This window comes from Truncatella angustata (assembly GCF_020726525.1).
Source record: "Truncatella angustata strain MPI-SDFR-AT-0073 chromosome Unknown BKA67scaffold_15, whole genome shotgun sequence".
NCBI classification, from domain to species: domain Eukaryota; kingdom Fungi; phylum Ascomycota; class Sordariomycetes; order Amphisphaeriales; family Sporocadaceae; genus Truncatella; species Truncatella angustata.
This window is the reverse complement of record NW_025763395.1, coordinates 446082-473958: the sequence shown is the minus strand read 5'-3', so window position 1 is coordinate 473958 and position 27877 is coordinate 446082. Positions and strand designations below refer to the sequence as shown.

The 27877-nt window shown below is 49.4% G+C and overlaps 9 protein-coding genes and 1 non-coding gene across 10 annotated transcripts; 5 read left to right on the top strand and 5 right to left on the bottom strand.

Annotated features, from left to right (window-relative positions):
- Positions 1-953: 953 nt before the first annotated feature.
- On the top strand, positions 954-1044 carry BKA67DRAFT_t197. The gene has a single exon. It is a non-coding gene; the product is annotated as a tRNA-Phe (tRNA).
- Positions 1045-2015: 971 nt separating this feature from the next.
- On the bottom strand, positions 2016-2890 carry BKA67DRAFT_146195 (uncharacterized protein). Its single transcript, XM_046095090.1, has 2 exons — positions 2484-2890; positions 2016-2105 (listed from the first exon to the last, which is right to left on the bottom strand). The coding sequence occupies exons 1-2, from the start codon at positions 2733-2735 to the stop codon at positions 2064-2066; spliced, it is 294 nt and encodes a 97-aa protein (XP_045950931.1). The 5' UTR covers positions 2736-2890; the 3' UTR covers positions 2016-2063.
- On the top strand, positions 2509-4235 carry BKA67DRAFT_146074 (Golgi phosphoprotein 3-domain-containing protein). Its single transcript, XM_046095089.1, has 4 exons — positions 2509-3018; positions 3135-3381; positions 3456-3907; positions 3986-4235. Exons 1-4 carry the CDS (start codon positions 2764-2766, stop codon positions 4073-4075), a joined length of 1044 nt encoding a protein of 347 aa, XP_045950930.1. The 5' UTR covers positions 2509-2763; the 3' UTR covers positions 4076-4235.
- Positions 4236-4993: 758 nt separating this feature from the next.
- BKA67DRAFT_528904 (RPAP1-like protein) lies at positions 4994-6361 on the bottom strand (the record flags this gene model as incomplete). Its single annotated transcript, XM_046098990.1, has 2 exons — positions 4994-5090; positions 5148-6361. 2 exons carry the CDS (start codon positions 6359-6361, stop codon positions 4994-4996), a joined length of 1311 nt encoding a protein of 436 aa, XP_045950929.1.
- A 1723-nt stretch (positions 6362-8084) lies between these two features.
- BKA67DRAFT_542758 (uncharacterized protein) lies at positions 8085-8803 on the bottom strand (the record flags this gene model as incomplete). The annotated part of the gene is made up of 2 exons (XM_046101153.1): positions 8085-8483; positions 8603-8803. 2 exons carry the CDS (start codon positions 8801-8803, stop codon positions 8085-8087), a joined length of 600 nt encoding a protein of 199 aa, XP_045950928.1.
- A 4198-nt stretch (positions 8804-13001) lies between these two features.
- BKA67DRAFT_665601 (uncharacterized protein) lies at positions 13002-14885 on the top strand (the record flags this gene model as incomplete). The annotated part of the gene is made up of 2 exons (XM_046108575.1): positions 13002-14569; positions 14624-14885. The coding sequence occupies 2 exons, from the start codon at positions 13002-13004 to the stop codon at positions 14883-14885; spliced, it is 1830 nt and encodes a 609-aa protein (XP_045950927.1).
- Positions 14886-16000: 1115 nt separating this feature from the next.
- BKA67DRAFT_146024 (uncharacterized protein) lies at positions 16001-16901 on the bottom strand. The gene has a single exon (XM_046095088.1). It carries the CDS (start codon positions 16703-16705, stop codon positions 16232-16234), a length of 474 nt encoding a protein of 157 aa, XP_045950926.1. The 5' UTR covers positions 16706-16901; the 3' UTR covers positions 16001-16231.
- An 820-nt stretch (positions 16902-17721) lies between these two features.
- On the top strand, positions 17722-19113 carry BKA67DRAFT_665599 (uncharacterized protein; the record flags this gene model as incomplete). Its single annotated transcript, XM_046108574.1, has 1 exon — positions 17722-19113. One exon carries the CDS (start codon positions 17722-17724, stop codon positions 19111-19113), a length of 1392 nt encoding a protein of 463 aa, XP_045950925.1.
- A 2926-nt stretch (positions 19114-22039) lies between these two features.
- Positions 22040-23003, bottom strand: BKA67DRAFT_589078 (Calycin-like protein). Its single transcript, XM_046104422.1, has one exon. The coding sequence runs from the start codon at positions 22779-22781 to the stop codon at positions 22254-22256; it is 528 nt and encodes a 175-aa protein (XP_045950924.1). The 5' UTR covers positions 22782-23003; the 3' UTR covers positions 22040-22253.
- Positions 23004-26138: 3135 nt separating this feature from the next.
- Positions 26139-26621, top strand: BKA67DRAFT_665597 (uncharacterized protein; the record flags this gene model as incomplete). Its single annotated transcript, XM_046108573.1, has 2 exons — positions 26139-26431; positions 26486-26621. 2 exons carry the CDS (start codon positions 26139-26141, stop codon positions 26619-26621), a joined length of 429 nt encoding a protein of 142 aa, XP_045950923.1.
- Positions 26622-27877: the final 1256 nt, after the last annotated feature.

Sequence of the window (27877 nt, the reverse complement as noted above, 5' to 3'; positions counted from 1 at the left end):
TGTCAACAGCTTCTCTACATTAGTCTCGTTATGGACAACTATGTCCCTGCGATTCATCGGTCCCACCCTAGTCTTCGGCTTATTATACATATTTCTTCTAACAGGTCGGCTTGGGCAGCCGGTTTATAATTAAATGCAAAACGTTGCGACTATCCTTGCACCGTTGTTATGTACCGCCTATAAAGCTGACCGAAGACTTATCGCTTGCGTTGGCACCACACTAGCATGGGCGTCTTGCCCTGCGGTTGGGATCCTGGGTGGTAGCCGCCAAGTGCCTGCCACAAATTACATATTTGTTGAAACTTCCGCCAAAATGAGAAGCTGATGTCGGAAGAGAAATGCAAAAGCGACTCGGATAGCGCGTTTAAAGCTTTGAGGCCTAACCTAGGGAGTTGCAACAATAGATGGCAGAGTTGGGGCTTGTTAATCTAATATCGACTACTCTAGAAAAGGCGAATAATGAGTGGCGCAACATTAGCAGCATATGACATGTACAACCCAGCTGAACTTGAGCTATAGATAGGGGAAGTGAGCAGACAATACTTATGAAACATGTTTGGCAAGCAGAAATGGTACAGTACCTGCTGTTAACGGAAGGGCGCTTCAAAATGTTTGGCTGTAATAGACTTAGCCTGTTATGTAAGTATGAAAGACTGAAGTGAGTATAGTGCTGACCCGCCTAGGACTAGAACAGTAGAAACACCTCCCAGCTCCCAAGGTCCTGACCTAAAGCAAGAAACCCCCCGCTCTGACAACCATCTAAATCGGGATAGGCTAGGTTAGTTAGGGTGATATCCACGAGAAAGCACCAAAACCATTCCAATGGATCATGCAATTTCGTGAGTTCCCACTCTAAGCGGGATATCTGTTATATAGTTGGTCACAATTAAATATCTAGCAACCAATCATTGTGATTCTCTGACCACAGAGGATTCATCTCGAACCAAAACCAAGTCGCTTTAGCTCACTTGGGAGAGCGCCAGACTGAAGCTCAACTTCAGTTGCGAAATCTGGAGGCACTGTGTTCGATCCACAGAAGCGACATTCGCAAATCTACCTTTTTGACAATTTCCCCAAACTTCCGAACATGTATGGAGCGCTTTGTTTTTTGGGTCCTTCGGTTTGTTTGAAGTTAATAACATGAGTGAACCTCATGAATGAGCCTTTTGCTGTGCACCATATCATACATGTTATATATACCCTATATAAATTTAGCTCACACAATAACTAAATGCCATATTAATACTATCATGGTCATTTGCCTTATCGTCGCAGAGTATATCATTAATACCCAACAGTACAAGAACCGGCCACCAGATTTATAAGTCAGATTGTCGTCAATTGATGATACTTGAACATGTGTCAAGCCTGCACTTGCTCTCGTGGTTATCCTGTGGACAACTTGTGGGTACAAGGAGCATCATCAATTCGACGAGCTGAGTTATCGTGAGGTTGGTTTCGGTGGGAAGCTTTAGTGTGTAGTGTTTATGCTATTAGCAATGGCTGGTTGAGAGATATCAACAGTGTGAGGGGTTTGCATTCTTCCATGTCACATCACGTAATATCAGGCAGCCCGTGTCGGAAGTACATCTTGGTGAGGGATTCCTGATCAAGACTTCAGGATGAGCAAAGGGGGAGGGGAATGGCAATTGGTCGTGCCAAAGATGCATCTGAAGCGAGATGGATGCCTCATCGCTTACGGAGTACATATAATAAACACCGAGGAGCTGTGGCTAACGTTAGTCCAAGACCCTGTGGCTTTTTCCAAGTTTGCCCCACTACTCCGGCCCGCCGATTGTGCACCAGGAATAGGGAGAGAGTGAGAGTGTGAGAGAGTGTGTGTGACTTGCCTGGATTTCAAGCAATTGATTGAAACCAATTATCCAGATGTCACGCGATTGCTTGTCCCATATTGGACCCGCGTACTTTCAACTTGTCACGCAGGCAAAGTACGCTTATGTCCTTAAGAAATTCATTTGTTTCATACCGCGGAGGCTTCTGGAGCAGCAGGTTGTGAAAAACACAATCATTCCTGACGCTCTTTGTCCTGTCCTGGTGAGGAGCTAAACTGTAGCCTGCGGGACGGGGAAAATAAAAGTACGTACCTCGAACATGGAACCTCGAGCTTGAGCATGCTCATCCACTCCTTGCTCCTTGCTCCTTGCTCACGGTCCACTTTCCATCTCGACATTGGGAACTTAAGTCGTACGGCTTGCCAGGGCTGATTTGGAGAGAAAGGGCGGGCTCGAAACTGCAGCGAGGAAGACAGAAAACAGCGAGATAAAGACAAAAATAAAAATAAAAATAATAAAAGGGCTGTCTCAATCAATCCAATCCAAATCGACGCCAGCCCGGCCCTGGCCCTGGCCTCCCGTGCGTGAGTTGAGGTTCTTGTAACCTCCCCTAATTCACCCGCCACCAACTGTCCATTAGGTTGACATTTGATCTATCCCAGGGGACTAACTTTACTTTACGGATCGTACCTGAGCTAAACGCAACGCAACGCAACGCAACGCAGGGAAAAAAGGATACGAAACGAAGCGGAATTGACCGACTTCAACCCTCGACCAAGACCAGGTTACGTATCTGCATCGCATCTGCATCGTATCTTGTTTTGCTTCGTGCTTGCCAAACCCTGGTCCGAAGACTAGAGACGGCATCCCATCTCGTCCTCCCCCGTCCAAACCACCGAACACACGCAACAACAGCACCAGCACTTGCATATCCGACTGCATCTTCTATCCCAACATCGATTGCACGAGCATGTCGTCAGGCCTGACGCGACGCCGCGGTGCCGGCGCTGGTGGTGCCACAGAGGAGGGAGCGAATGGCCCCTCGAGGACAGCGTCATCTACAAATGTCCGCGACAGCGCCCCCGAGACCAGCTACGAGGCCAGCGAAAACGGTCACAAGATCGCCTTCGATCCTCGCGACATTAGCGAGAGCGCCGAAAGAAGCAAGCAGCCCAAGCTCACCCTGATGGAAGAGGTCATTCTGCTGGGAATCAAGGACAAGCAGGTACGATAGACAGACATCTGGACCACCATGCCTGCATTGCGTTGCATTGCGTTGTGCGGCGTTGCGTTGCATCGCATGTGTGCCGTTCCATGCCATGCTGACTGCGCTATCATCAGGGCTACCTCTCCTTCTGGAACGACAACATCAGCTATGCGCTCCGTGGATGCATCGTCATCGAGTTGGCCTTCCGTGGCCGCATCAGCATGCAGAAGGATCCCGCCAGACGGCGCTTCCCTCTGGCTGACCGGGTCATCGAGGTCATCGATGACACCCTTACCGGCGAGGTGCTGCTGGACGAGGCACTCAAGCTGATGAAGGCGAGCGAGAAGATGAGCGTCAGCTCGTGGATTGACCTGATGAGTGGTATGCCATGGCGGCCCTTCCCCCCCCCCCCCCCCTTACCAAGAGCATAATCACTAACGTACCCAACTCGACAGGCGAGACCTGGAACCTCATGAAGATCGGCTACCAACTAAAACAAGTCCGCGAGCGTCTCTGCAAAGGCCTCGTCGACAAAGGCATCCTGCGCACCGAGAAGCGCAACTTCCTCCTCTTCGACATGGCCACTCACCCCGTAGCTGATGGCGGTGCCAAGGAGGAGATCCGTCGACGCGTCCGAAACGTCCTTACGCAGCGCACCGTCGTCCTGCCAGCCTCCCAGTTCCTGCCCGAGAACCTCGAGTTCCGATACATACGCACCATCGCCATGGTCTGCGCCGCCTACGCCGCTAACGTCCTCGAGAACGCGCTGTCCACCCTCGGCCACGAGGCGAGGGAACGCGCTTTCACCCAGACGGACGAGATCCTGGCCGAGTACAGCCAATGGCCGTTTGGAAAGAAGGTCGGAGGCCAGGGCATTGGCGCCAACATCCCCCAGGTCATCACCGAGGTACGGACCTGTGACTGTCACAAATGACAAGAGCGCACATCTTTTGACCGTGACAAGTGCTAATGCCTACACCCACAGGAGCTTACCAAGGGCAAGGACAAGGAACTGCAGATCGAGGTCGTTGCCGCTTGCTTGAGCGTCTTCACCCGACTCGACTCGCTTCTCTAATCCAGCCCCTCCATTCTCCTCATAGAGCCGAGAGAAGGCGCAATACTCATAATGCCGTTTCTCTCGAGTGCGAGTGCCTTTCCTTTCACGGCCCACGAGCGTCCGAAAGTGCCAGTCACACGGCGCGCGATTGACGAAACAACCAAAACTTTGATAGACGTACGGCATAAACATGCGAAAGGGAGAAAACATGTGGGCGAGTCACCCAAATCCACATTGTCGCCTACGAGACGAGGTGGAAGCGTACACACACAGGGAAAGTAGTCCAGGACGACGAAATGCGACATGTCCATTGTTTTGAGCATGTCATGAGGGGGGAGGGTTTTGGGGGCACTGTCGAAAAATTTCATGGTGCTCACAACGGGGAGCACAAAAGACCAAGGTCTTGGCGTAGGCAAGGTCCATGAACTGTCATTTCTTCGGTCCTGTCTTGTAATAGTCTAAACTGCTGGAATACTTTTTGATTCTATTTATTCTTCATGATCCTACCTCGGCAGCCTCTTGATGTACCCCATGCAGGTTTAAATGTCATTGAACCTCGGGTGCCTGGGTATGCTCCCAGATACAAGATTGCGAACCGTGTATCTTGGTGTCTTGAACTAGAGGCATGGATACTGTCCCATCAGGGTCCTCTGCAATGGCTATGCTCCGCAGTGCTTTCGAGCGTCTCACTCTGTGGTCGACATTCTCGACATGGCTTCGTAGCAGGTGGAGATATCATCACAACCAACAGCCCGCATCGAGCGGTGGGCACAGATTCGGCTATCAGGGTTGGAGTCGTGCAATCGTAGCCAGCGACGGGAGGATAGGTTTTCACCTATCCACTTCCGCGTCACGCGGCCGAGCCTTGCTCTCAGTCGGTCTCACCCGTCGCAACCTAAGCTTCCCTGCACTAGTTCACTGTTTGTCCTTTCTCGTTCACTTGTCCTTCCGTATCGTCTCAGCCCAGCCGCCTTTCTCAAATAACCATATCGCCTCGACCGCGAACGCATGCGCGCTGCGATGTCCCCTGCCCCTCGCACTGGCACCGCCCGCCTCGTCGTTTTCGTCCTCGCCGCCGCCCGTGCTCGACGCGGGCGGGGCATCGGGGTCTACGCCGGCCTCCTCGTACAGGCTCTGCATGACGTTGCCCTCGACCACCGAGTTCCAGACGCCGTCCGCCAGCGCGTCGCCGCGGCTGCCGTAGTTGCCGTGGCCCAGCCGGTACAGGATGCGGCCCAGCGTCTGGTACGCGATGCACCGCTGGCCGGCGACGGCGCTGCGCGCCAGCCGCGCCAGCTCCTTAATCGTGTAGCCCGCGGCCTCGGGCGCCTCGCCGTGGTGGTGCAGACCCCGGGTCGTGGGGACGGCGCGCGCGATCCGGGGCGGCAGCAGGGCGCCGCGGAAGTCGAAGCGCAGCTGCGACACAGGGATGCTGGACTGCGTCGGGTGGTACGGCGAGTCCAGGTCCGCCGGCGAGTTGGCTGTCGGTATCGGCGCCATCCAGGCCAGCTTGCTCGGGTCGGCCGGCAGGTGCGGGAAGTACTTGTCGTGCAACGAGGCCAGGAAGTTCGGGTCGGCCGGGTCGAGCTCGGGCGCGGAGGGCGCGTGCGGCCAGTGCGTGTGCGTGCCGCTCGACGCGCACTCCTCCGTGTGGACGTGGTCGGACGGCACCGAGGGCGGTTCGGCGTCGCCTGCGTCGGCATGGGGCTCGGCTTGTGTCGAGAATTCCCTCGCTGTGGGCGCCGGGGCGGGTATGGGGACGGGGTCGTCCTCGTCGGGCACGTCTTCGAAGTGGACTTTCCTGGGCGCGCTCGAGGATTTTGGGGGCTGCGAGGTCTCGGGTGCCGGGTCAGAGGTGTCTTGGGCTTGTGCTGCTGGCGGGGACGTCTCGGTGTCTTGGTCGAAGGGCGAAGGGCCGTTCTTCTCGTCGAGGTTTGCGCGCCTCAGGAGCATCTCCAGGGTCTTGGGGTCCAGGCCGCCGAACAACTCTGATTGCGCCTCCTCTATTTCTGTGGACGACATGCTTGCGATCTTCTCCTTGTTCTCCCGGTCTATTTTTTGTTTCTCGCTCAACGTGGGGGCACGCGGTTGGGTGCCGCTCGGCGGACCTCGCTGTGCTGCTTCATGGTTGCTGGTGGGCTCCCGCTGTTGCTGCTGCTGTTGCTGCTTGAAAGCAGATATCCGGGTGCGCTTCTTGTGTTGGGGGAATCCTGATGAGCTGGAGCTGATCTGGGGGAAAGTCGGGGCCTGCGGCGAGTTGGCCTTTTTCTCCTTGACGTCGGAGACCAGCAGTGGGGAATCCATGGTGAAGACTGGCTGGATATGATGATTGTGCGAGTTTTGAGTTATGACCTCTACTTGGTAGGTAGAAAGAATCAAATCTGCCCGTTTGCGTCCGCGCTGAGGCGGTAGGCATTGACGAGCTAGTCTAGGCGGTAACCTGGCGGTTCAAGCTAGTCTAGGTTAATTCACTTAATCTAGCATCTATAAATAAGGTCCCTATCCGCGGGTCGCCACCCCTTCTGTGCTGAGCTGTTGCTGTGGACTCTATAACTACTCGCGCGATGTGAACCGGCGCCAGCTTCGTCAGGGCCACCGCTCACGCCACGGTAAATCCATTCCAAAGCGTTCATCCAGCGAGCCAGTTAACCTGGCTGGCCTATATTTCTCCCGCAGTGGGAACAACCACCCCCCGCCGAGGACAAAATAAACCGGACACTCTCATTGCGCTGTACCCTTTCGTATATATTGTAACTGCACAACAAAATGATGACTTTTAAGGGACTTGAAGATATCATCATGTTACGTTATCAATCGCAATAATACTCTAATCCTGTTCACTTTAATCAATGTTTCAGCCGTCTTGGCGAGATCAAGTGACCCATGTCCGGTTACTATCTATGTATGTGCTTCGTCCTCTGCGGGCCGCTTCTTGCACATGACGCATCCTTCTCAGTGGGGACTAGCGCAAGCAGAGCCTCATGCCTGGAGTGATTGATAATTTGGCTCGGGGGTTCATAACTCTGTGAGGATGCCCGAACATAGGTTGACGTGTGCGGGGCGCAACATGAATACAGCGCAATGTGCATGCCCAAAACCCCCATAATTTGTGATGTAATGAGCACTTGGGTCGAGCTGGCTCTGTTGGGGCGCTGAGCAGCTCATCATGAAAGGCTTGCGGTGGCCTCCCCGGGTCTTGGCCTTCTATCCGCCACACTACTCCTTCCAAATCGTCACACACAATCAGTCTGTATCATTCCGCAGCTGAATGGGACACGGGGTATACGGCCTCCGAAAGTCTACGGTCACGTACAGCTTCGTCCCAATGGCACTCTTGGACGTCCTCTTCCCCGGCTGTCTAGCGCGGGTTTGAACCTAATAGAGCAGAGTTTGGTCGCTTCCAAATCCCCGATTGCTCACCGCGACCGGGAAAACCCAAAAGGCAAGGTCCAAATTATATGTTGTCTATTGTGATTCGACAGCTACAGATCCCTGGGAAGTGGTCGTTCACCTTGTATCCATGAGAACTACTTCAGTCGTAAAATGCCGACACACGCCCGACCCCAGCTGTCCGATATCTTTTCATCGTCCGTGTCAGGAGATTCAGCGCCAGCTGATAAAGCGAGTGATGGCCTGGATAGCTGAAAATCACGTCACCCATTCATTTACCATTTCATACTGGGAGAGTTGTCATGATAAGCCATGAGAATGACCCGGCTGGGTATCATCGTGAACACTCGTGGCATTCATATTCATATAAAAAAAAACAGGCAGAAGTCCCCAAATGATCTGGAATCAATAGATAGGCAGCGGGCTGGTCAAGGGATCCTTATTCCATGAATCTTTCGCTTTCGTCCTGATGCGTCTTGAGATCGTCCCCGGCGAGTCTTGAACAGGGTGGCAAGCCCTAGAATCAAATGCACAGCCGGCCGGGGGAAGCAAGTCATCCAACCAACACTTACAGTTTGCCACCACCTTGTCTGGATGCCACGCCGCTCTCAGTTGCCTTCTTCGATGCTCAAAAATTTCATGATCTTTTTGACGGTTTGTTCGACCCCCTCCACCCTGTTGCCAACTTCTTTTCGGCCCATCTCTCTGTGGAACCGCCTCCAAGATCGATGAGCCAAGCATCATCTTCTTGGTCGATAACAACGTTGCTTGCCTTTCCATTGCCCCAGATTACCTCGGTTTCGTGTAGTTGGTTGACCGTTTTCGGCATTGTACTCAAGGTTTGCTTCAAGACAGGTGTGAGCTTCGTGGGGTCTATTGGGACGACAGCCGCCTTGTCGCCAGCAGTTTTGAGACAGAAGGCGAGTGTTCTGGGGTAAAAAGGAGAGTGCAATTCTTGACTTGGGGGTTGGAGAATGGCTTTGTTAAGCAGCGCCACTTCAGCGAAGATATCCTTTTCTCGCTTCAAGTGCAACGCCTAGAACGTCGTGTATATTGTCTTCGTGCGCATCGTCGTCCATTTCCAGCAGAGACAGCATGGCTAAGCATATCTAGGAGACGATCTCCAGTGCAAGGTTGCTTTCAATCCAAATGGACGTTGTGTGCAGCTGGAGAAACTGGAGAAAAGGGACACAGCAATTCGTGGCCGTTGAAATCGAAAATCACATCAGCACCGCCGCTGTCCCCAGCATTGATTTGATGCACAGCAATATCGTCCATCTTGTTCATTTCCTTCAATCCTGGGATGAGTACACCCGACCACCTGACGCGTGGGAGGGTAGGAGGGCTAACGTTCATCGCTGATCGAATCTGGTTAATGCGAACTTTAATATATTTTAGGTTAGCGCTCTTTATTATTGCTGGGCTATCTGAGCTACTATTCTAGGTATCGTTATGACTATTATCATAGCGTGGCCATCTTTTTTTCGGGCTCATCTTCTTTATATGTTATATTACCCTTGTACCTACTACTGTCATATGCAATCTCATAAGGCGTATACATGATCGTAAAACACGCTCCATGATGCACGGTTCATTCGGTCACGATTCATTCGGAGCGAAAGGGCACTGCGAGCTGGCGAGTGGCTACTTTGCTACACGGCGGGATTGCGTTGCGGAGCACCCTCCCATCGCCTAGAGGGGAAGGGTGATTGCTAGCTTTGGGCTGGAGTGTAGGTTTTGAGGTGTTTGTAAGAGAGAAGGAATTGGCAACTCGCCGGAACAAATCCTTTCCCAGTGCAGGACATACGGTATCGATCAATGGTGGCCGTTCAGCTTTGTACATGGACGGGCGCCGAACGGAGGGTTCAACGTCCAGGTGTATAACTTACCAAGTCGTTTTATCTCCGGAATATGGTTTAATTTCGGCGCCTGGCAGTGCATAGCTTGGTGGCCCACGCAAGTCATGGGAACGCTGAACATATCATGGGCGTAGAGAGAACTTCACGTAGTACATAAGCACCGTCTAAAATGTACTTTATTAGGGGTGCCAAAAATGGCGGGTTTAGACGTCCAAGAACGGTAGCCCGACCCGCAACACACGGACTTTATCTGGAAGTATTTCAGCCAAGGCGGAATTAATGATAAAATGCAATAGCGGGGCAGCGGAATGAGAACGAGAATGAGAATGAGAACGGGAATTGGAATGGGCATGGGATGCTAGCGCACGGGCCATTAAATTATTATGTGTTCAAGTCGAGTTCCCCTACTTTGGAAAGACGTCTCGGATGGAAACAATGCTTCTTTCTTGTGCCACTACCGTTTCCGTTGAATCACTTCTTGGATGCGGACCTGCGCTATTTAGCGACTCCACCGGGCCTCGTACAGAAGTCTGGTCTGTATTTCGCCATCGTGTTTGGCGTAGTTGATGAGAGATTGTCCAATGGGCATCCGAGAGGCATTCAAGGGGCACTAACGTTGCCTGTTTGCGTCTCACCAGCAGCCTATATGCTTCCATCTGTCGCCGGCCTTGACTCCCTCCGGTCATCGTAAATCGGAACTAGCATGAAGGTGATTCCATGCTTGAAATCGCAGGAGACACGGTTTAGGACACCCGAATTTAGCGCAGCCATTTCCCGATCCACTGACCGGATAAGTGTCTCTCCCATCCAAGTGTCAGGGAAGGTTAGTATACACGAACGGATATCAACAATTACCTGTCATGGCCCCTGGTACGTGAAACAAATGGCAACGCTGAGTTTCGAGTTGTTCCAGCTTTTGCTCTTTATGATTCCGTACTGCACAGACAGTCTTAAACCTATTGCACATACAGTGCCAAATTAAAGTTGCCGAAGGTTGACAGCCCCAAAAGCCGCCAGAGATTCTATGCATTAGCGTCGATTCACCTCAGGCCGCTGCCGCGCTTGGCCAGCCAATCAGTAATTTGTCCGATCATGACAGTTCATTGAGTACAGGTATGAAGATCGGGGATGGTGGAGGCATATTTACGCGAAGTCTTTCCACTATTGCAGGCTGAAACTGTTATATGTGGTTGTCTCACGGTATCCAATCACCCCGTTCATCTCTATTTAGCTCATGTACCATATATCTGCAGCGAATTTCAAGTTCTCAGTGTGAGTTTAGAGCAGGGATCATGATCATATGTCCGTGATATATCTGAATTCTAGGCCCCTCTACCTTGCAGGTGTAGTTGCTGCCAGCTGGTAGGCGAGTGCTATACAGAGAACAATTCAATCTACGCATGCTAATGAAGGGCCCGCATCCCGGGTTATTGGGGCTGCGCTCTCTCACAGCTAGACTAGAGAATAGGCGCCCTTCACCGCTATGAGAGCCCTCAATTGGTGCTATAAACCATATCGAGCAGGTTCTTTTGTCTAATTGCCATGCCTCGCAAGTCCTCCCCGTCGACTTTTGTCAATCTCGACAAGTGTTTCCAGCCCAAGAACCTAGTGGGACCATGGCAGGCTAGACGACCCCCCCTGTCTCAGAGTAAAGATGAAATAAATAGATAAAAAAGCGGCTAAACATGCGCAAGGCGCTCACTGGCTGGATCCAACGCCGCACAAGGCTCATGCAGGGTCGGGAAGCGTGGGGAAAGATGAGTGGCTCCCATGTTTATCGACCCCCGGCTAGGGTCATTTCCTATCGGAGTTGCAGTAGCGCAAGCGAACGTTCATTACAATTGCAGATTTCTTTCTCCATGCAATGCCCTTCATGCTTGCGTGCATACTGTGTCTGTAGGTGTGTGCCATTGCCGGACTATTACCCCCAGGCAGTCAATCCCTACGGATCTGGACTGCTGCTAGGCAGTCAAACGGTCCCCTCCCCTCCCCTCAGGCCCCCAATTCGCTCGCAGTCATAAGTCACAAGGTCGAAAGAATAGAAGGCCGATGATCCTCTTCCGAGGAGAGGCTCAATTTCTATTGCCCCTGGAGTACGGGGAGCTTTGTTCCCTTTCAAGCTTCGTGCTTTTGCCTGACTCTTGACTTGGGGAGTTACAAGAGACACACCCCGTGGGTCAGGGCAATCTCGACTTAGGTCAGATGTCCCAATCCGGATCGTCTACCAATTCACCTTTCGAGCCGGTCGAGGTGTCATTGGATTGGGCTGGATTCGCATCACCATCGTATGCCATCTTTATTGCTGACTCCGTGCCCCATGGTGTTTTCCTCGTGCCGCCTCATCCTGGGAGTATCTGGTCATTTTGATCTTGGTCTTTCTAGTGCATTTCCTATTTCGCTTTGGCCCGTGGCATTTCCTGAAGCTCTACAGCATGAGCATGAGCATGGCATGGACCTTTGACCCCATCCTCATCAATGTTCCCCCTTCCGCTTTCCCTTGCCGCAACCTGATGCCACAGTCCCTTGGTCTCTACCCTTATTCCCTCTCGATCCGATGTTCTGCTCTTGCCTTGCCCCCCGTCTAGTCCCATCTCTAATTCGTTTTTAATAACAATTCCCACGCAACTCTGGTCAATTGCCAGATGGTGGTCAGGGCCCCGTTTTTCCCTCGCCTTGCAACCTTTTGACTTTGCTTTGGTCAATTCATCTCGTTTTCCTTTCCAAAACGTAGCCATCCCCAATCTCCAACGCAACTCGCAAATCTCTTCAATTCTTCACAACTACACACCACCAACAACCCCCAAATCATTTGGTGTTTGATGCTTATTTCATCGAAACCCATACATCGCCGACACCTTTTTATTGAACTTTTGGCGCCTTTTTCTGTGCCTGAACGCGCTGCATCTATTGCATCAGGCTTCGGACCAGAAACCAAGTAGTTTGCACTCGTTTTGGGGCTTGAAAGGCGCGACAACGTGTCTTCAGGGCTCCCAACCATCGCGACGTGAGGTTATTCTCACCTCCAGCCCCACACCCAAAAGAGAATCTCGCCTAGTCGCACCAAGCAAGCCGATCCCTCAAAAGGCTCAAGCTCATAGCTCAGGCTCAAAGCTCAAAGCTCAAGCTGAGGTCACGTTACTCGAGACTACATATCCAAATTCGGCTGCAACCAGCATCGGTATCGGGACCGACCCCACACACCACAGAGCGCTGGGCCCGATACTGGCTGACTTCATTGTGCACATACCAAGTGTGTCCATCCATTGGACCAAAGTTTGGTGATATTTCGACAAAGATCATATTGTCCAACATATACTCACCCGACTAGTTGTCCACCCCCGATTTGATTATCAACTACTCAACTACCTGCATAACTTTGCAATTAATCAGGCCTGCGACGCTTAATCTTTTTCTTCTCCTTTCTCTCTCTTTTATTTCTTTCCTTCTTCTTCTTCTTCTTCTTGTTGTTCTCCACTTGACACAAATGTTCGATCATTCATAACAGGAACACTACATCTCTAGTCGCATTCCTTCTCACGTGCATCATTCCCTTGCACTCGCATCTGTACCATACTGCATCTCAAGGCCCCGCAGCCTTTCCTGGCGGTCAGATACCTTACTCTGGTATTTTCATAATTCTATCGCATCGTCAACCAACCCACCTCTTCATCATGGCCGCGTCCAGAGACATCTCGATGCGGTACGCCAGTTCCTCGCCGGAGCTTAGCGACCCTCCGTCTGGACTATCAGAGACCACCTCACCCACGCACTACGCAAGACGCAGGTCTGGCGGCGAGCTGGACGAGATAGTAGTCGACCATTCTTCCTACAGATACGATGTCTCTGGTCAACCCGTGCTCACAAAAGACGGTGTGCCTCGAAGAAAACCAGGCCCTAAGCCTGGCACGAAGCTCGGCAAGCGCAACAGCAGCCACAATCCCGAAGGCTCAGATGCTGGCAAGGTCCGAAAGCCTAGGAAGCCTAGAGATCCCAACGCACCTCCGGTCCAGCGCAAACGCAAGCTCCCCACAAGCGATGCTGAAGCCCCCGAGCCGCATGTCGAAGCTCGCTCCACCAGCATCGGCGCCGGACCTCCACGCCAGACCAAGATCACAGAGATGGCAATCACGACGGGCAGACTCGAGCCCATGGCGCAGCCCTTGAAGAGGGAGAATTCTACGAACCAGCCCCGAGTCTCAAACATGTCGAGCCTCTTGAACGCAGACCCAGAACCGCAATCGCCAGCACACGCCAGTCCAGCACCTCCCCGGCCTAGTGGTAGCAGTTACGACCCTATCCGCTCAAGCTATGATCCTGTTCGCGGAACCATGGTCACGCCCAGCTATTCGAATCCCTTGGCGTCGCCGCGCGCACCTACCAATATTATCAACCGTGCCAGTGCATCTCCGTCCATCGCAAGTCTGGTAGATCCGCCCTCCCAGAGCATCATTTCGCCGATCCCAACCCACACCACTTTCGCTCAGAGTGTCACGCATCAGTCACAAACGCCCCGCCAGGAACCAACCTCGATTCCCAACTCGCCTCAACCGTTCCGCCAACCCAAAGAGTTCGCGCCCCCACCGGCGCCGAAGCCTACTCCCCCCGAGATGAAGAAGCACGCACTCCCGAATGTCACGAAAGCCCAGATCGAGATTCGACCGCAATCGATCACCAGTATTGCCGCCCACTCGAAGCGAACACCGCCAAAGAATCAAGCATCACCTCCTCTAGGCGCCCAGAAGAATGGCCTCGAGCTTCCAGGTGACGAAAGATCTATTCTGGACTTTGGCAAGTCTGCTCCTGGCGAGCTCGACACGCCTTCGATCGTATTACATATTCCTCTCAGTAGTGAGACCAACAAGTATGTCAATTTCATGCGCATGGCAGAGGACCGGTACGGTTGGGATGCACTTCACCCTCGCCAGGCTGAGGCGAAAGCCCGCAAGGCGCGCATCGCTGCCGCCGCCAAGGAACTTGCTCAACAGGACTCTGGTCGCACCTCCGGCGACGAGATGAGTGTTGATGAGTCCGATAACGACGACAGCAACGTGGAGATGGGCGGTGTCACCAGCGGCGCTGACAAGCCCGATGGTAAGATCAAGAAGAAGAAGCGGCATTTCAAGGAGGACGAATATGACAGGGATGACGACTTTGTTGATGATTCGGAAATGCTATGGGAGGAGCAAGCTGCAGCTAGTCGAGACGGTTTCTTTGTGTATTCTGGCCCACTGGTGCCGGAGGTCGAGAAACCTGAACCTGGACGGTATGTGTTTCCCCTGCTCTCTTGTTCCCAGTCCGGTGCTAACTATTCATACAGTGGTGAAGGCAGACCAGCACGTGGCCGTGGCTCCCGAGGAGGTCGCGGCGGGTCTGGACGAGGCACTGGTACCGGCCGTGGCCGCGGTGGCGGTCCTGGCTCTCGTGGCGGAGTTGTTCGCAAGCCTCGCATGACCAAGGCCGACAAGGCACAGATGGATCGCGAGAAGGCTGAACGGGAAGCTGCCTTCCTAAAGTCAACTAATGGTGGTGGCAATTATAATGTTCTTCATCCTACCAGCCCTCAGTTCGCCGGCTTGTAGTTCGACTTGGCCGGCGATGCCTGGACGACACAGCCTTGTTGTTTTGTTTTATTAGAAGAAGCATAACTTGCCGAGATATGGTGTCTCGCGCGCCTCCGATTTGTGCTTGATGATACCTGGTTTCTTTTCGGAACAGCATATGGGTTGGGTTTGCTGGTCAGCGACTTTTGCACAAAAGCGGCGCTAAGGGAGGGCTGACCATAGCTAGCATAGCGATGTGTGTTCAACATGATGATTGTCGATTATCATAATGGGAAAGACCAATGGATTGTATCTTTTGGGCCAGTAGTAACCTTTTGCCGCTCCTCGTAGATCATCCCGCAAATTTCCCTCTTCGCCATGATGGTGCTCACATCTTACTCCTGGTCTGACGCTGAGACGGCTGTACTTCGCTCGGCAATCTACATAGGCAGTGCTGGCGCCGATTGAGCTAGGTTAGGCTAGTTAGCGTACTGCTTATGTATCCAAAGTCTGGCATTCGAAAACTGCACACGAATCCGTACTCGATCGAATTGCCCCGTACATGGCGAACGCTCCGACGGTCCGCCAGGAATGCCAACATGCGCAATGTAGTAATCATCATCACTGTCAAGAGATTCAAAGTATGTACATCTGCTCGACCACTTGTTTCGCATTTATGAGAGGTTCAATGAGCAATCGGCAACGGACAAAAGAGAAGATCGCACGGCTCAGCCATTCGCTCATCAATATAATACGTCTTGCTCTGTTTCACACTAAAGAAATATTCTGTAGTCGAGGGTCACCTCACGCTGACATGTCGTTGAAGACTAGGTTTCTACCACTAGTTGTGATTGTTTCCTTGTTACTGCCATTGCCGGTAATATACCTAAGGGTCGATCAACGACTTGGCAACACTATGTAGGGCTCTTTCTACATCACACCTAGGTTAGTCATGTTACCACCATGCAAATCAAAGCCGGACTCTGCCGAGTACGCCAGATCACAAACCGTGAAGTGTCATCTTCATGCTTTTGATTCCAGAGAGGCCGATCCCACATTTGATAGCTCGATAAAGCCTCACACTCTACCGCCAATGACCACAACGAATTCGTTAAGTCTTTTGTCATAAACAGCTTCACTTATGAGGTGAGCGAAGAGGCAGATCAGTGTCGAGAACAACGTGGTCAGCCAGCCCAGGTTGAAGGTGAAGAAGTATAGAAATCCAGCATGATTCTCATTGAAAACCAAAGGTCCTATGGAAGAAATTTTGCATTTGCAACCATACGGTATCCTCTTACCCTTGTCTGAGTTAGCCAAGTGCTGCAACTCATTTCACTCATGAATGAGCCGGCCAGATAGTGTGGGTATACGCATCTATGCAACCGTCAAAGATCGTCAATTGGTGCGAATCTTTCACCGAGCCGCTGCTCTCGGTAGTGGAGGCGAGCCCACCAGTACAATTGGCATTGCATGCGGTTATCGACTGCGGCGTGCAGATCGTAAGCGGTGTACCCGGCGCCAAGAACTGCTTCGACAACTTCAACTGCCATCCATGCTAACATCTCGATGCACGTGCATCTCCCTGGTCTGCGTTTCTCGTAGCACTGCGAGTTCGTGTGGCTGTGGGAGAAGGGCGCTGAGGGACAAGTGCGGGTACGGCGGCCACCAGCCGTAGAACTGAGCGCTGTGGTGTGTGAGGATCTGCCCGGCAGTCCCTTGTTCGGCGGAAGTGAGATACTAGCCTTGGCGGTGACAAAGTGTTGGAAGACTACAGGGATTACAAAGCTGGATATATCAAGCTGCCGCATGAAGCCGGAGGTAGCTGTGTCATGAATGGTCCGTTCCAGGTAAAGTGACATGGCTCTGAAGTTTTAGAAAAGAAAGAGAATTTTTGATTCGCCGCGAGAATCAATAATCTGTGGCCAACTAATTGAGACGCGTGAGAATCAACTTCACTCCTTCCGACTTCAGTCATATGCAGATCAGTGGCCTTCCATCAAACTGGACGTGTGATAACTTTGACTGTCTGCAGCACGATCTCAATAAATACAGCTCTATCAATTACAGCGACTAGATCATCCCGCCTCCTTTCTCATCACGGAATGGTGGTTGGGGGGGGGGGGGGAGAAACTCTGTGGCAGCAGGCTGATTCCGCCGACAGGACATTCGCCCTGAATGGTGCGACCGAGTATCTTGGTCCGTCGACCGCTGAGCTGGTTGCCTCCAATACTGTTCAGAGTTGAGGTATACTGGACGAGTACGAGAGGAACGAGAAATTGCTGGATGTACGGATTTATGTTTATGCTTATGATTAAAGTATGAATGTACACAAAAGAGGCGATTGATCAGCATTTTTGATGATTCGCGAAGTACGGACTAGACTGATAGCGTTCGTTTGTTTGCCATCTACGTGTTAGTTGCACATCATTGCTAAAACACCGGCTACCTAAAATTGTCCAGATCTTATTCTTCCAAGCACGAATAATACAGTTACCTATTCATTCTTCTCGCTTCTAGACTAGTCTAATCATGAATTTTCATCACTCACATCATATAAAAATTGAGTCGGCACCAATGCTGCTTCGTTGGAAACCTTATATTCAATCTATGGCAGTGGAAATTTAGGCTACCAATATCGACGGCTTTGTTTGAAAGATATGAGAACAAAACTATGAAACAATAGAATCCTAAGTATTGTCACATCAAAGGCTCGGACAATGCGTGACATGAAAGGCGACAGCTTCACAAGATCACCAAATACATCGAAATGGAAATATAAAAGAACGAATGATCCATGACAGTTTTCAAGCACCGTTGTAGAATTCTCTTACTCTTCGCACCAAAAATAATCAAGATTAAAAGCAGAAGAGCGATAATGAAGATGAAATTCGATCCGAAATACTACGCAGAAGAACCACCGAGTGAACCTGTTAGAGCACCCTTACTAACCCCAAAACTAGAAGCGCTCGAAGAATCGAAAAAAAGGTTTGCAGAAACACAACGACGACTCATTATGCTAGGGGCTAGTGCCACACGGCCGACGATCGAAGGTGTGTTGAAGGAGAAGAAGCCGCAGCAATCACGTACCACAAAAGCCAGAGACGATGATGTCGATATGTGGCATCATGGCATACGGCCTCAGCCGTCGACAACAGAATTCACCGTTGTCAGCGAAGAGGACGACTACGAACACCCTGTACCATGCGGTGACAAAGAATGCGATCGCTGCTACGTTTTTTCTGTCGTGTCCGACTTCGCTGATGATGACTTGTTGCCATATTCAGATGTTCTGGCCTCTGTGGCGCCACCGGCTCCGAGATCTGGATTTCGGGGTTGGACGGAAGCGAAGATGGATAAAACAACTTTGAAGATGAAGGGAAAAGTCCCGAAAGAACCGACACCACGGATTAGTCCCAGAGCAAGAACAAAGGAAGACTTTTCAACTAGCCGAACCATCTGCCCAGAAATCAGAACGTACGAAGCTCGACAAGACCGTCACGAGATACAGGTAGTCAAGCTCGCTCGGATCGAACTATCGAAAGAAACAATTTCTGAATACTTGAAGAAGAGAAGTGGAATTCGAGATCAAAGCCATTTACAGCCTCCGAGTCAGACTCAGCGATCCCAGACGACCCGTGTTATGTCTACGGAACATTCGAAAATCGGGAGGGAAATTCGCAGCCCTTTGAGTGAACTTCAGGATAAGCTCTCATGCTTATCAATTGCTTCAGAGGCGTCCCTCGGCTTGGCCACGCCAAATAATCTACAGATTCCTGACAATCCAACTATCGATAGGTTGCACGGTAGGCATAAGTATGATAGACCAGCAGATGTCTCTGGACCCAACCGGAACGATCCGGGAGAACATTGGTACCATCTACAGCAGAAATCATTAGCAGGAACCTGGGCAACGGAGACCCGAAGAAATCTCCATAAAGCAAGTGACTTGAAGTCCCCATCTTCTCAAATGCAAGGAACATTGCGCGGGCAGACTGAGACGACTTCTACTACCAGGACTCGCAGCTCCAGCGTCAATATTCCCAACGTGACGCGGCCTCTAGGCAGAAATCTTTCTTTCAAAGAGCGTGTATTGGAGCTTCAAATCGCCCCGGAGAAATCATTCTCAAGGCCCCGCAGACTTACACGGGAGAGTCCGGGGACCCCAAGGCTTGGTAAGGGCTCTCGTCCTCCGTTGAGTATGAGTGGTTACTGTAATAGTCAAAATGCCGGAACGTCTGATAAGTCTGCGGAGTGCAACATGTGCTAGATTCTCTCAAGTCTCTTGTGTAGGAATGAATGAATCTAGATATATCATCACATGTTCATATTGCCTTTGACTAAAGGAGGCCATAGTTCGTTTATAAATATTTTGCAAAGAACAATAAAAATGATTAGACTGAATGATGATCTAGAAATGATAGTGGATAATGTACCAATCCTTAATTGGAAGATAGTCGCTTGATACTGTGTGATTCTCAACCCGTCGAGACACGCTACATGCACGGAAACCGATAGGCACTCCATCAAAGCCATTCGTTATAACCCGCTGGACTTGAGAACAGCACCTCAGGCTTGCTGAATTAGAAAAGTCATTGTTTGGCCAACTTGGTCCCGTGATCAGGTCACTCCAGTCTGGGCCACTGCCTTACCTGAACTTAGATTCGGATATAGGGCCACAGCATACCACATCCCAACTGGATCTTTACAGCCTCTTTCCGCACCGTAGCCTCCTTTCAAGCCCCTCCCGCATAGAACATTAGCATCTAATGGCAAAATTTACCCCCGTTAAGTCCTAGTTGTGGCTGTCGCAAATAATATAGTGGCCCACGTGCACGTCAACGTCAAGTAGGCTTCCATAAATCCTGGGCAAATCTAATCTCAGCAGTTACGTCCAGTCAATACAGGCCTCGAATGTACGCCCTGCAGACAGCAAGTAGAAGATCTCGTACTCCACTTCTCGGATTACCGATGGGTAACCCATTATCACACGTGTCGTCTGCGCATCTTCGAGCGCTAGAGACAAAAGAATTTTCGTCGCTGTTCTTTCATTCCAAAAGAAACGTCTGCTGGTGCGCAATTTGATAAGCAGCGAATCCCGCCTTCCGATACAAGCATGCGTAATCCGGAGGATATACCCAAGGTTATGATAGATGATATCGGACGCAATAACTTGGGACGTACTTTTGTTATAACTTGATGTGAAATACGAACCATTCAATTAGCGGCTATTAGAGAATATTCTTGAAAACCCTCTAGCAAAGTTTTAATGACGCTCATATATATAATTTTCAACCTTTTTTATATAATAATCCCCTATGTAATTATTGGTACTGGTGTACTTATTGAACATATATCTGATGAGTACCTAGGTAACGTCTAGAACTTCCCCGAATAATTATAAGTTACGGAACGTGACGATAGGTATTCGTCTTAATCATGCCTTATCATTATGTAATATCTAGCAAAGGTAAATAGGTATATATTATATAACATGGGACATTTTAAAGAGCAAACGGCGAGTTAATCGTTCATCGGCGATTTTAGAACTTGAACAGTAGGCGCCACATCATTTCTGGCATATAAAAAGGCATCTTACGCCCAACGGCTGTCTGACTACAGCGTCCACTACGGCCTAGACGGTAATACTTTGAGCTAGCAGTAGTCGATCGGTGTGATGTTCCTTGTAGGTGTGATTGTGGGTTATCCGTGGTCACTATCACCACATTCGAATCCCCTTCTCGTGGGATCTGAATCAACACCACTTAATGCTGTATAAAACCGCACTTCGATGCTTTGCAGACCAACCCAAAAAATAGCTCGAAACAAACATATCCGTAACGATCGCACCATCCATCAGATAACTATCTCCCCAAATCAAGAAACCGTCGAAGAATATATGTGCACACAATTCTACCAGCGAGCTTGGTGTGAGCGCGGTGGGCACTTTTTCGGAGAAGGCCCCTGGCCACTAGACAATACCAAATGCTTCACAGTCAAAAAAATCAAGGATGGCAAATTTGGCGATTGCGGATCAATTGTCCACAGTTCAGAGGAAAAGCCGTTAGGGCAGAGGGGTGGAGTCTTGAGACAACGCTTGGGGACTTGTGGTGTTTGTCATGCACATTGGAGCTCTGTTGTGATGGGACCACGTCAGTAGAGGGTACGAGTAGTTGTACTGGACACGTCTGTCGTACAAGCTGATCAATAAGGCCTACAGCCCAGGAAGTGAGATGCTTGTCTACATTCCGTTATCTAAAGGGCCTACCTACAACTGACAAGACCCATAGCCACTCAGGCGTAAATAGTTCACTGACTAGTAACCAGGCTAGAGACCGAAAGTAAAGCCACCGAGTATTTTCAAATTCGTTGGTCATGGGGAACGAGCTTCCTCCACATTGAGGAACGAAAACTACATGAAAAGTAAGAGTAAAAATCAGGAAGACTTTGCAACCCGTCGCACAACCTTGAACGAAGACAAAACCGTTCCGAAAGTCAACATTTATTCATAGGCAGACGGACACAAATGTGGTGCTACATACTGGTAATAGTCAAGTATTCATTCCGGTAGAGATTAGATATTGATCAAAAACTTACTTCATCTCGTAATTGACTCACTCCCCTCTGAATAGTTGTTCTAACTGCTTATTTGGAACAGGAGATATTTGGAAAGGTTCCTGAGGAGCACTCCTACGCCGATTGTAAATGCTTAAGAAACTAACAAGATTGTGCATTTTCGGACTACGACCAAACCAATGACATGAACTGCAGATGCTCCGGAGGGTCTAGGAATTGTGCTTGTCGACATGATAAGTCTAATACAAAATATGGCTTTCGAGACTGTTGAGAAATTGAATTCAAAAGCATCGGGCAGCATGACAGCTCTTTAGGACCATAAAAAACGCCTGTCAATCCTAACTAATAGCATATAATGCAATGAGACAGAGCATACCAACGATAGCGCCGATCGTTTCCGACGAGCACCCCTTAGTGAAAAGGACCCGGAAACACGCAAAGTAGTGCCGACTTGATATTCTCATTCCGCCTTATGCAAATCATAGTTGACTAGGCCCACCAGAGCCTTACCGATGTGTGACACGATTCCTCGTGTCAGCAAGGCTGGTATTGAAAATTGTCAACCAGGCTATACCCACCCAGTTGAACCGACCAGCATATTACTTCCACGAATGGTTCAAAATCCTGTATACTTCTAATATACTGGTTTCCAACATACAGACTTGATACGATTATTAACGAGAAGTTCAAATCTTTCGTGGCGCAAAATCCAGTCCTAGTAACCACAACTCTCGGAGAATCAGACTCAGAGGGCTCGGGATTAAAGATCAAGGATACTGCAGGTTATCTCATCATTTCATCTTTATTGCATATGCGAAATTAATTCCCTGCAATTTACAACACCGGCCAATCCATTTCGATGGGCTTCAAATCTCCACTACCTCTGAAGTCCTCCTCGATCTCCGCCTGTTCACACAGCATTGTCCTGTCGACCTGCGAACCGATCTTCGCTAGACCCCTCCATCTCTCCAGGTCCTCCTTGTTTCGTTTATCGCCATGGGCGTCCTGCGCCTTGGTCCAGTGCCCCTTGGAGAACCCCAGCATGGTCGTGATTGTTTTCTTCGGGATGTCGTAGACCAGACTGCACATGGTTCCCGTCTCTTCCAACCAGTTGCACTGCCAGAGCTCGCCGGGTCGAATGCACTGGTAGGTAGCTCCTTGATAGTTGTAGCGACCCGCCATCGGCCCGCCATGAATGGCATAGACGATGCGGTCGGAGTTGTAGAACCACATCTCATAGCGCCACTTTTCCGGCTTGCCCGAGTCCGTCTGAGATGCTGGTACGGAATAAGAGTAGATCAGATGCCGATCCTTGATATCTTTGTCAAAAGAATCAGTTGATATGGACCCGGCGAAAGGCATGATGATTAGTTTCTAGGAGGTGTGGGCTCGATTTAAATGTTGCTCGGAGAAGTCTCAGACGTGTCAATGTTGCTGTTTCAATGGTGGTAAGTGAATATTCCCCAGTCAACCATCATGGTCGCCATCTTCCCATTTTATACACTGAGCGCGAAGTCATTTGCCCAACCAGCCTATTTGCACGCTTCGCGTTCGTGATGTCATTACGGGGAGACCGGCGCAGCTCTATACTCCACTAGTCGAACTATCGGCGGGGCGGATCATCACACATCGAAAGTTTCTAGAACCGTTCGGCACGCGAACTCTGGATACCGACGCAACATCCTGGGCGACTCGCCAGGCCTACCATAGGTACAATTTTGCGCTGGATTGTCCTTACTACTCTATGAAAAATGCAGTAATACGAGTCCCCACATAACTGGACTTGTACACGCAAGTCTTTTTGCTTGTCGGTCGAGCACCTTCTCAAAGATGGGATCGGTCTCGTTAGCCTCTCCGTATGGCTAACCAATGTCAATGAAACAGTGGCTTGATGTTCAATAGGCAGACTTACCTCGATAAATTACATGTCTTTTCGAATTGTTTTTCGTCATTCACCCAATCTTTTGATGAGACGAAATGCAAGGCTCCGATCAGAAGAGCTTACTCTATGTATGATGGTATCAACAATGACAACGTAAGTTATTTGGTATGATGAGAAGCTTTGGGCTGTTAATTCACACATTCACTATAAAGCACAGTTTCCTTAACGACTAATTTCCGTTAAAGAGATCCACTAGGATAAGCTTGGCGCGCAGATGAAATAGCTTGTGAACCTGCCCTCGCGATTGAGCAGTGGCGTAACTCACCAATATAGACAGTATGAATTTCTCTACCGGGCAACTTGCCTTATGTCGATATAAATACTACCCACAGACCTGTATATCAGAGTTTGGACCGAAGTGCCAGTGGTGAAACCCTCTCAAATGTTCCCAAAGTAAAGTGCATCTAGGGAAGAAATATCTTGTATCGTGTTGGTTCATCCGTCAGAGGCCAACAGACTATAGCCTCTCTGAAATCAACATGAGGTGATCATTATGCAGGGCTTAAGACGAGCTTCTTATTCTCTTCACAACGATGGTTTCTAATCTGTTAGTGAAGGTTGGGTTGCAGCTTGCCGTGTGAAATGTCGTGGCCTGCAAGGTTGGTATCAGTCTTTCTTTGTCGCCTGAACCCAGAGGGCCTCTCTGGTGGGCTTGAGGTAAAGCTGGTATCACGCGGAACGTGCAACCCGTGATACAAACCAATTACTCATGGCTAAGCACATGAAGCACGGTAACAGTTGTATCAGAAGTACGATGCTTAGATTGTATTATTAAGTTTACAGCAAGTGACTACACGGTTTCACGCGTAAGCTGATTGCATCTGATTTTGTGTTACTTATAGAACGCTAGACTTAGTTGCGTCCCTCCTCGTCTCGGAAACTTCGAGTAAGAGAGTTAATACTAGCCATCAGGTTGGAACCTTCTTTTCCTATAAAGTAATCTATCGAATTGTATCCTGACTAAAGGAAGAGCCGGATCGATTTTTCGGCTTTTTGGCCGGAATCATTGAGTGGTCTCTCTGCTATTGTAGACACGTTGCTAACCAGCTGAATATTTCGAGATCGCTCCATGCTGGCCAATTCAGAGGCCTTTTATCGCCGGGTTCTGTACGGAGATGGTACGAAGCCTCATCGGCTTTATGACGGGTACATTTTCAGCTAGACTGGCGGGTGTTATGCCTCGTGCAATTTAGCCGCACAGGAACAGGCATTCGCAGTCTTTACTCCAAAACTGCAGAAAGGTTGGTAGTGAAAGTTCAAAGGTGGAGAGCCGTGAATCAAGACGTTACGGAGGTGCCGTACGTCCTGCCACGCATTCCCTACTGCAACGGCCAACAGTCCAGCGGGATTTGAACGCTCGCTCTTTCAATCATGTGTCTACACTAGGTTAGTATAGTCAAGATAATTTAAGCCGGCCATTAGCTCAGCTATATGTAAAGAAGAAAATGACTTGAAAATTTGATCTTATGTAAAGCCCCACACCGATCAAGCCCTCCATTTTCTTTTTTATCTTCCATCAAATATTTTCACCTCAACTCGCGGCTTGAGACTGAAAAGAATTCGAGGGCTCGAGTTGTTTGGGGTGGTGCAGCATCAGGCTGTGTAACCGTCAACTACTTTCTGTTTTATCGTTCTCCGATAACGCATCATGACATTTGAAATTGTAGCCTGTAGCTTGAGCTAAGAGGATGTGTGATATCGAAATATCAAATATAATTAATGGTCCTTACTCCATGTTATTTTATTAGAGCCTATAATGGATGCGCAGGTCTCCACCTGATGCCTCAGGTACACACCTAGGGCCACCCCTTTAGGTAACCTTCAGTAGAACAGAGGATAGCTTTGTTGCTCGCCATTAAATTACATTCCATATCCGTAGACTACTATTGATCACCATACGTAACGTGTCTATCATTATATGACTATTTGAATCTGATTAATAATTCAGAAGCTGTGTTTGCTTTCCCTATTACGATATTGTTTATCTATATCGCCGCTTTGATCTTCACGGATATCCTGAGAACTGTTAGTTTCTCAGGACTTTGCGGTTAACAGCATTGCCCTGGCTAAGCTCGCACCAAATTTGAAGTCGACGTTTGACACAGGAGGCTTTGAGGTTCATGTTTGTAAATCAAACCGTTGCGTCCAACTCGTCATTTTCAACCCTTTCAAGGCTTATTCATAATACTTACAGTATCAGAGCCCTTGAGCTACCAGTTAGCAGTAAATTTTTCTTTCGACATATGCCATTTTTGCTCTAGAATCAACATTTGGACGTTTTTCGGAGCGAAATTGAACGGTGCAAATAGCAGCAGCGGCACTCTGCAGAAAACTGACTACTGGAATAATGGGCCTCAAAGTCCTAGTAAAGCATTTTGCAGGCTCCCTTGAGAAACATGAAATATATATGACATGAGGAAGGGTTCGAGGAAGCACACTGAATTATACGTACATAGTTCCACATGAAGGGGCAACCCATGAAATATGGGGCTGTGCTGCTCCTGATGTTTTCTGCATCCTATTGAGCATTTGCCGATTAAAACTTGAGCTTACTTCAGTAGCCGAAGTTTAACGGCGTCGCGCATGTCATGGTTGTATCGACTGAGAAGGTTACAGCGAAATCGATGATTAATGATTGGAGCCTGCTACAAAAGGTCTCCATGATCCGATGACCTTGCGACCACTTGAATCATTAGCATGAAGAGGCTAACATTCGGGAGCGAGGCATATCCATACTGTAAATATATAAGAAACGTTGATACCATTATACACCAAAGATGTCTCGTATTAAATTTCTGAGAGGTCACGCCGTCACCGAGATTCACTCTTGGTCATGGATGGCGTACGATGGTGGTATTGACTACATTAGTACGCCCTTCGGAGGTGTAGACTGGGAAGAGATGGATTCCCCTTGGTTTTCTAGTATGAGTGGCACCGATGGTGAAATTCACACGGATATTGATGGAGTAAATGTTGCTCTGATTGCTGAAGCCCGCGAGTATAGCGCTCATAATGGAGAGGGAGAGATCGTTTTCGATAGTCCTGGAGGCTCCAATTGCCCTCCCATGAAGTATGTCGTAATGGGTATTAGGAAGGGATCAGAGGAATTGAAAATAAAAGTTAGAATGCATTACATACTGGTGGTAACGGCGACAAAGCGGTTAGATCGGAAAGGGAATCATATCTACGAGCGGGTTGGAGCTGGACGCCTGCCTGGAAGTTACATCAGATCTGAGCGAGAGACAGTGAAGATTCGTTAAGACGCTGCATCTCTGGAAAATGCAGCGGCGAATCACGGTACAGAGATGAGAGTTAAACTATTCAACATAGTGTCATGCAATTCGGCGGAACGTGGTGAAGATCAACCAAGGCAATGAATATCAAAGGACTGGTAATTTGAGCCATTTCATTCTCTTCAAACACCAACTCAAGGCGTTGGCTCTGGATTTGTCTCTCACTGCTTTGATCTCTAACTTTATGTCTTCCGCAATAGGTCGGGCAGATACTTTTGATCATATGCTAAGTGCGAATCTGTACAATAAAACCCTGCAACTGGGATGGGACTTTATCAACCACAACCCCAATTTTGAAGAAGCCGCCAGGTTCCTTGTGGGATGAAAACGAAGAGAAATGTAGAAGTATGGGAACTACGGCGCGTTTGCATCACCAGCTCGTTAAGTTCTTAAAGTGCGCCCAAGTCATCAACCCGTAGCTCCCAGACTTGGTGACTGTGTTCTTTAATTACACACCCATGCTGAAATACAAATAGCCTTGACGCCAGATAATCTAGAGCTATCTAACAGCCCTGGCCAATACATAATTCTGTATTGTGTGACAGAGATTAGAAGCCACGCTATGAACATCGTGTGAGTTGCCTACTGCTCCATGTAAGCTCTAGTGACAATTTTGCCGCAAAGGTTCGTGAACTTTATTCCTGTGGGACAAAAAGAATCTCTGGCCATCGCTGCAGTTTCTACTTCAAGAACATCTTGACATGATTCGTCTAGGAAATGTAACAGCTGGTGAGGCTGACACTCTATTGGAGCTTTCCATGGAGAGACTGAATACAATAGCCAGGCGAAGTGTAAAATAACTCGTATACTTTTCGTAGATCTGGTCGGCATCAATGGATCTGGAGCAGGACGTTCAGAGCTTATGAAACTGTCTCTGGTAGGACCTTGAATGTCAGCCCTGGATAACTGACACCGTATGTCTCGTATACAACGAGCAGTGAGCAATAAGGCTTTTTCAAATGGTTCATTGTCCTATAGACGGGCTTTGCAATGTTTAAAAGATACCTGGGGGATTTACCTAGGATATCTATTTGGTAAGCCCTTACCAGGAAGGAATTGATGGTTGCCTAGTGCTACCAGTTAGGTAGATGCCTGAGGTGCACGGTCCAACCCTTAATAGATAGCCTTCAGGGACCCTCATAATAGATGAGGGACCATGCCATTAAACAACAATCTCCTGAGGATCAATATACACACATTTGATCAGTAGCCTGTCGTGGAGT

Bases quoted from the DNA above. Each gene is read 5' to 3' on its own strand.
- BKA67DRAFT_146195 (XM_046095090.1), bottom strand. From the start codon at position 2,735: ATGCAGTCGGATATGCAAGTGCTGGTGCTGTTGTTGCGTGTGTTCGGT. The intron at 2,106-2,483 runs GTACGATCCGTA...TCCATGTTCGAG, and splicing joins TTGCGTTGCGTTTAGCTCAG to GTACGTACTTTTATTTTCCC.
- BKA67DRAFT_146074 (XM_046095089.1), top strand. From the start codon at position 2,764: ATGTCGTCAGGCCTGACGCGACGCCGCGGTGCCGGCGCTGGTGGTGCC. The intron at 3,019-3,134 runs GTACGATAGACA...CGCTATCATCAG, and splicing joins TGGGAATCAAGGACAAGCAG to GGCTACCTCTCCTTCTGGAA. The intron at 3,908-3,985 runs GTACGGACCTGT...CTACACCCACAG, and splicing joins TCCCCCAGGTCATCACCGAG to GAGCTTACCAAGGGCAAGGA.
- BKA67DRAFT_146024 (XM_046095088.1), bottom strand. From the start codon at position 16,705: ATGTCACTTTACCTGGAACGGACCATTCATGACACAGCTACCTCCGGC.
- BKA67DRAFT_589078 (XM_046104422.1), bottom strand. From the start codon at position 22,781: ATGCCTTTCGCCGGGTCCATATCAACTGATTCTTTTGACAAAGATATC.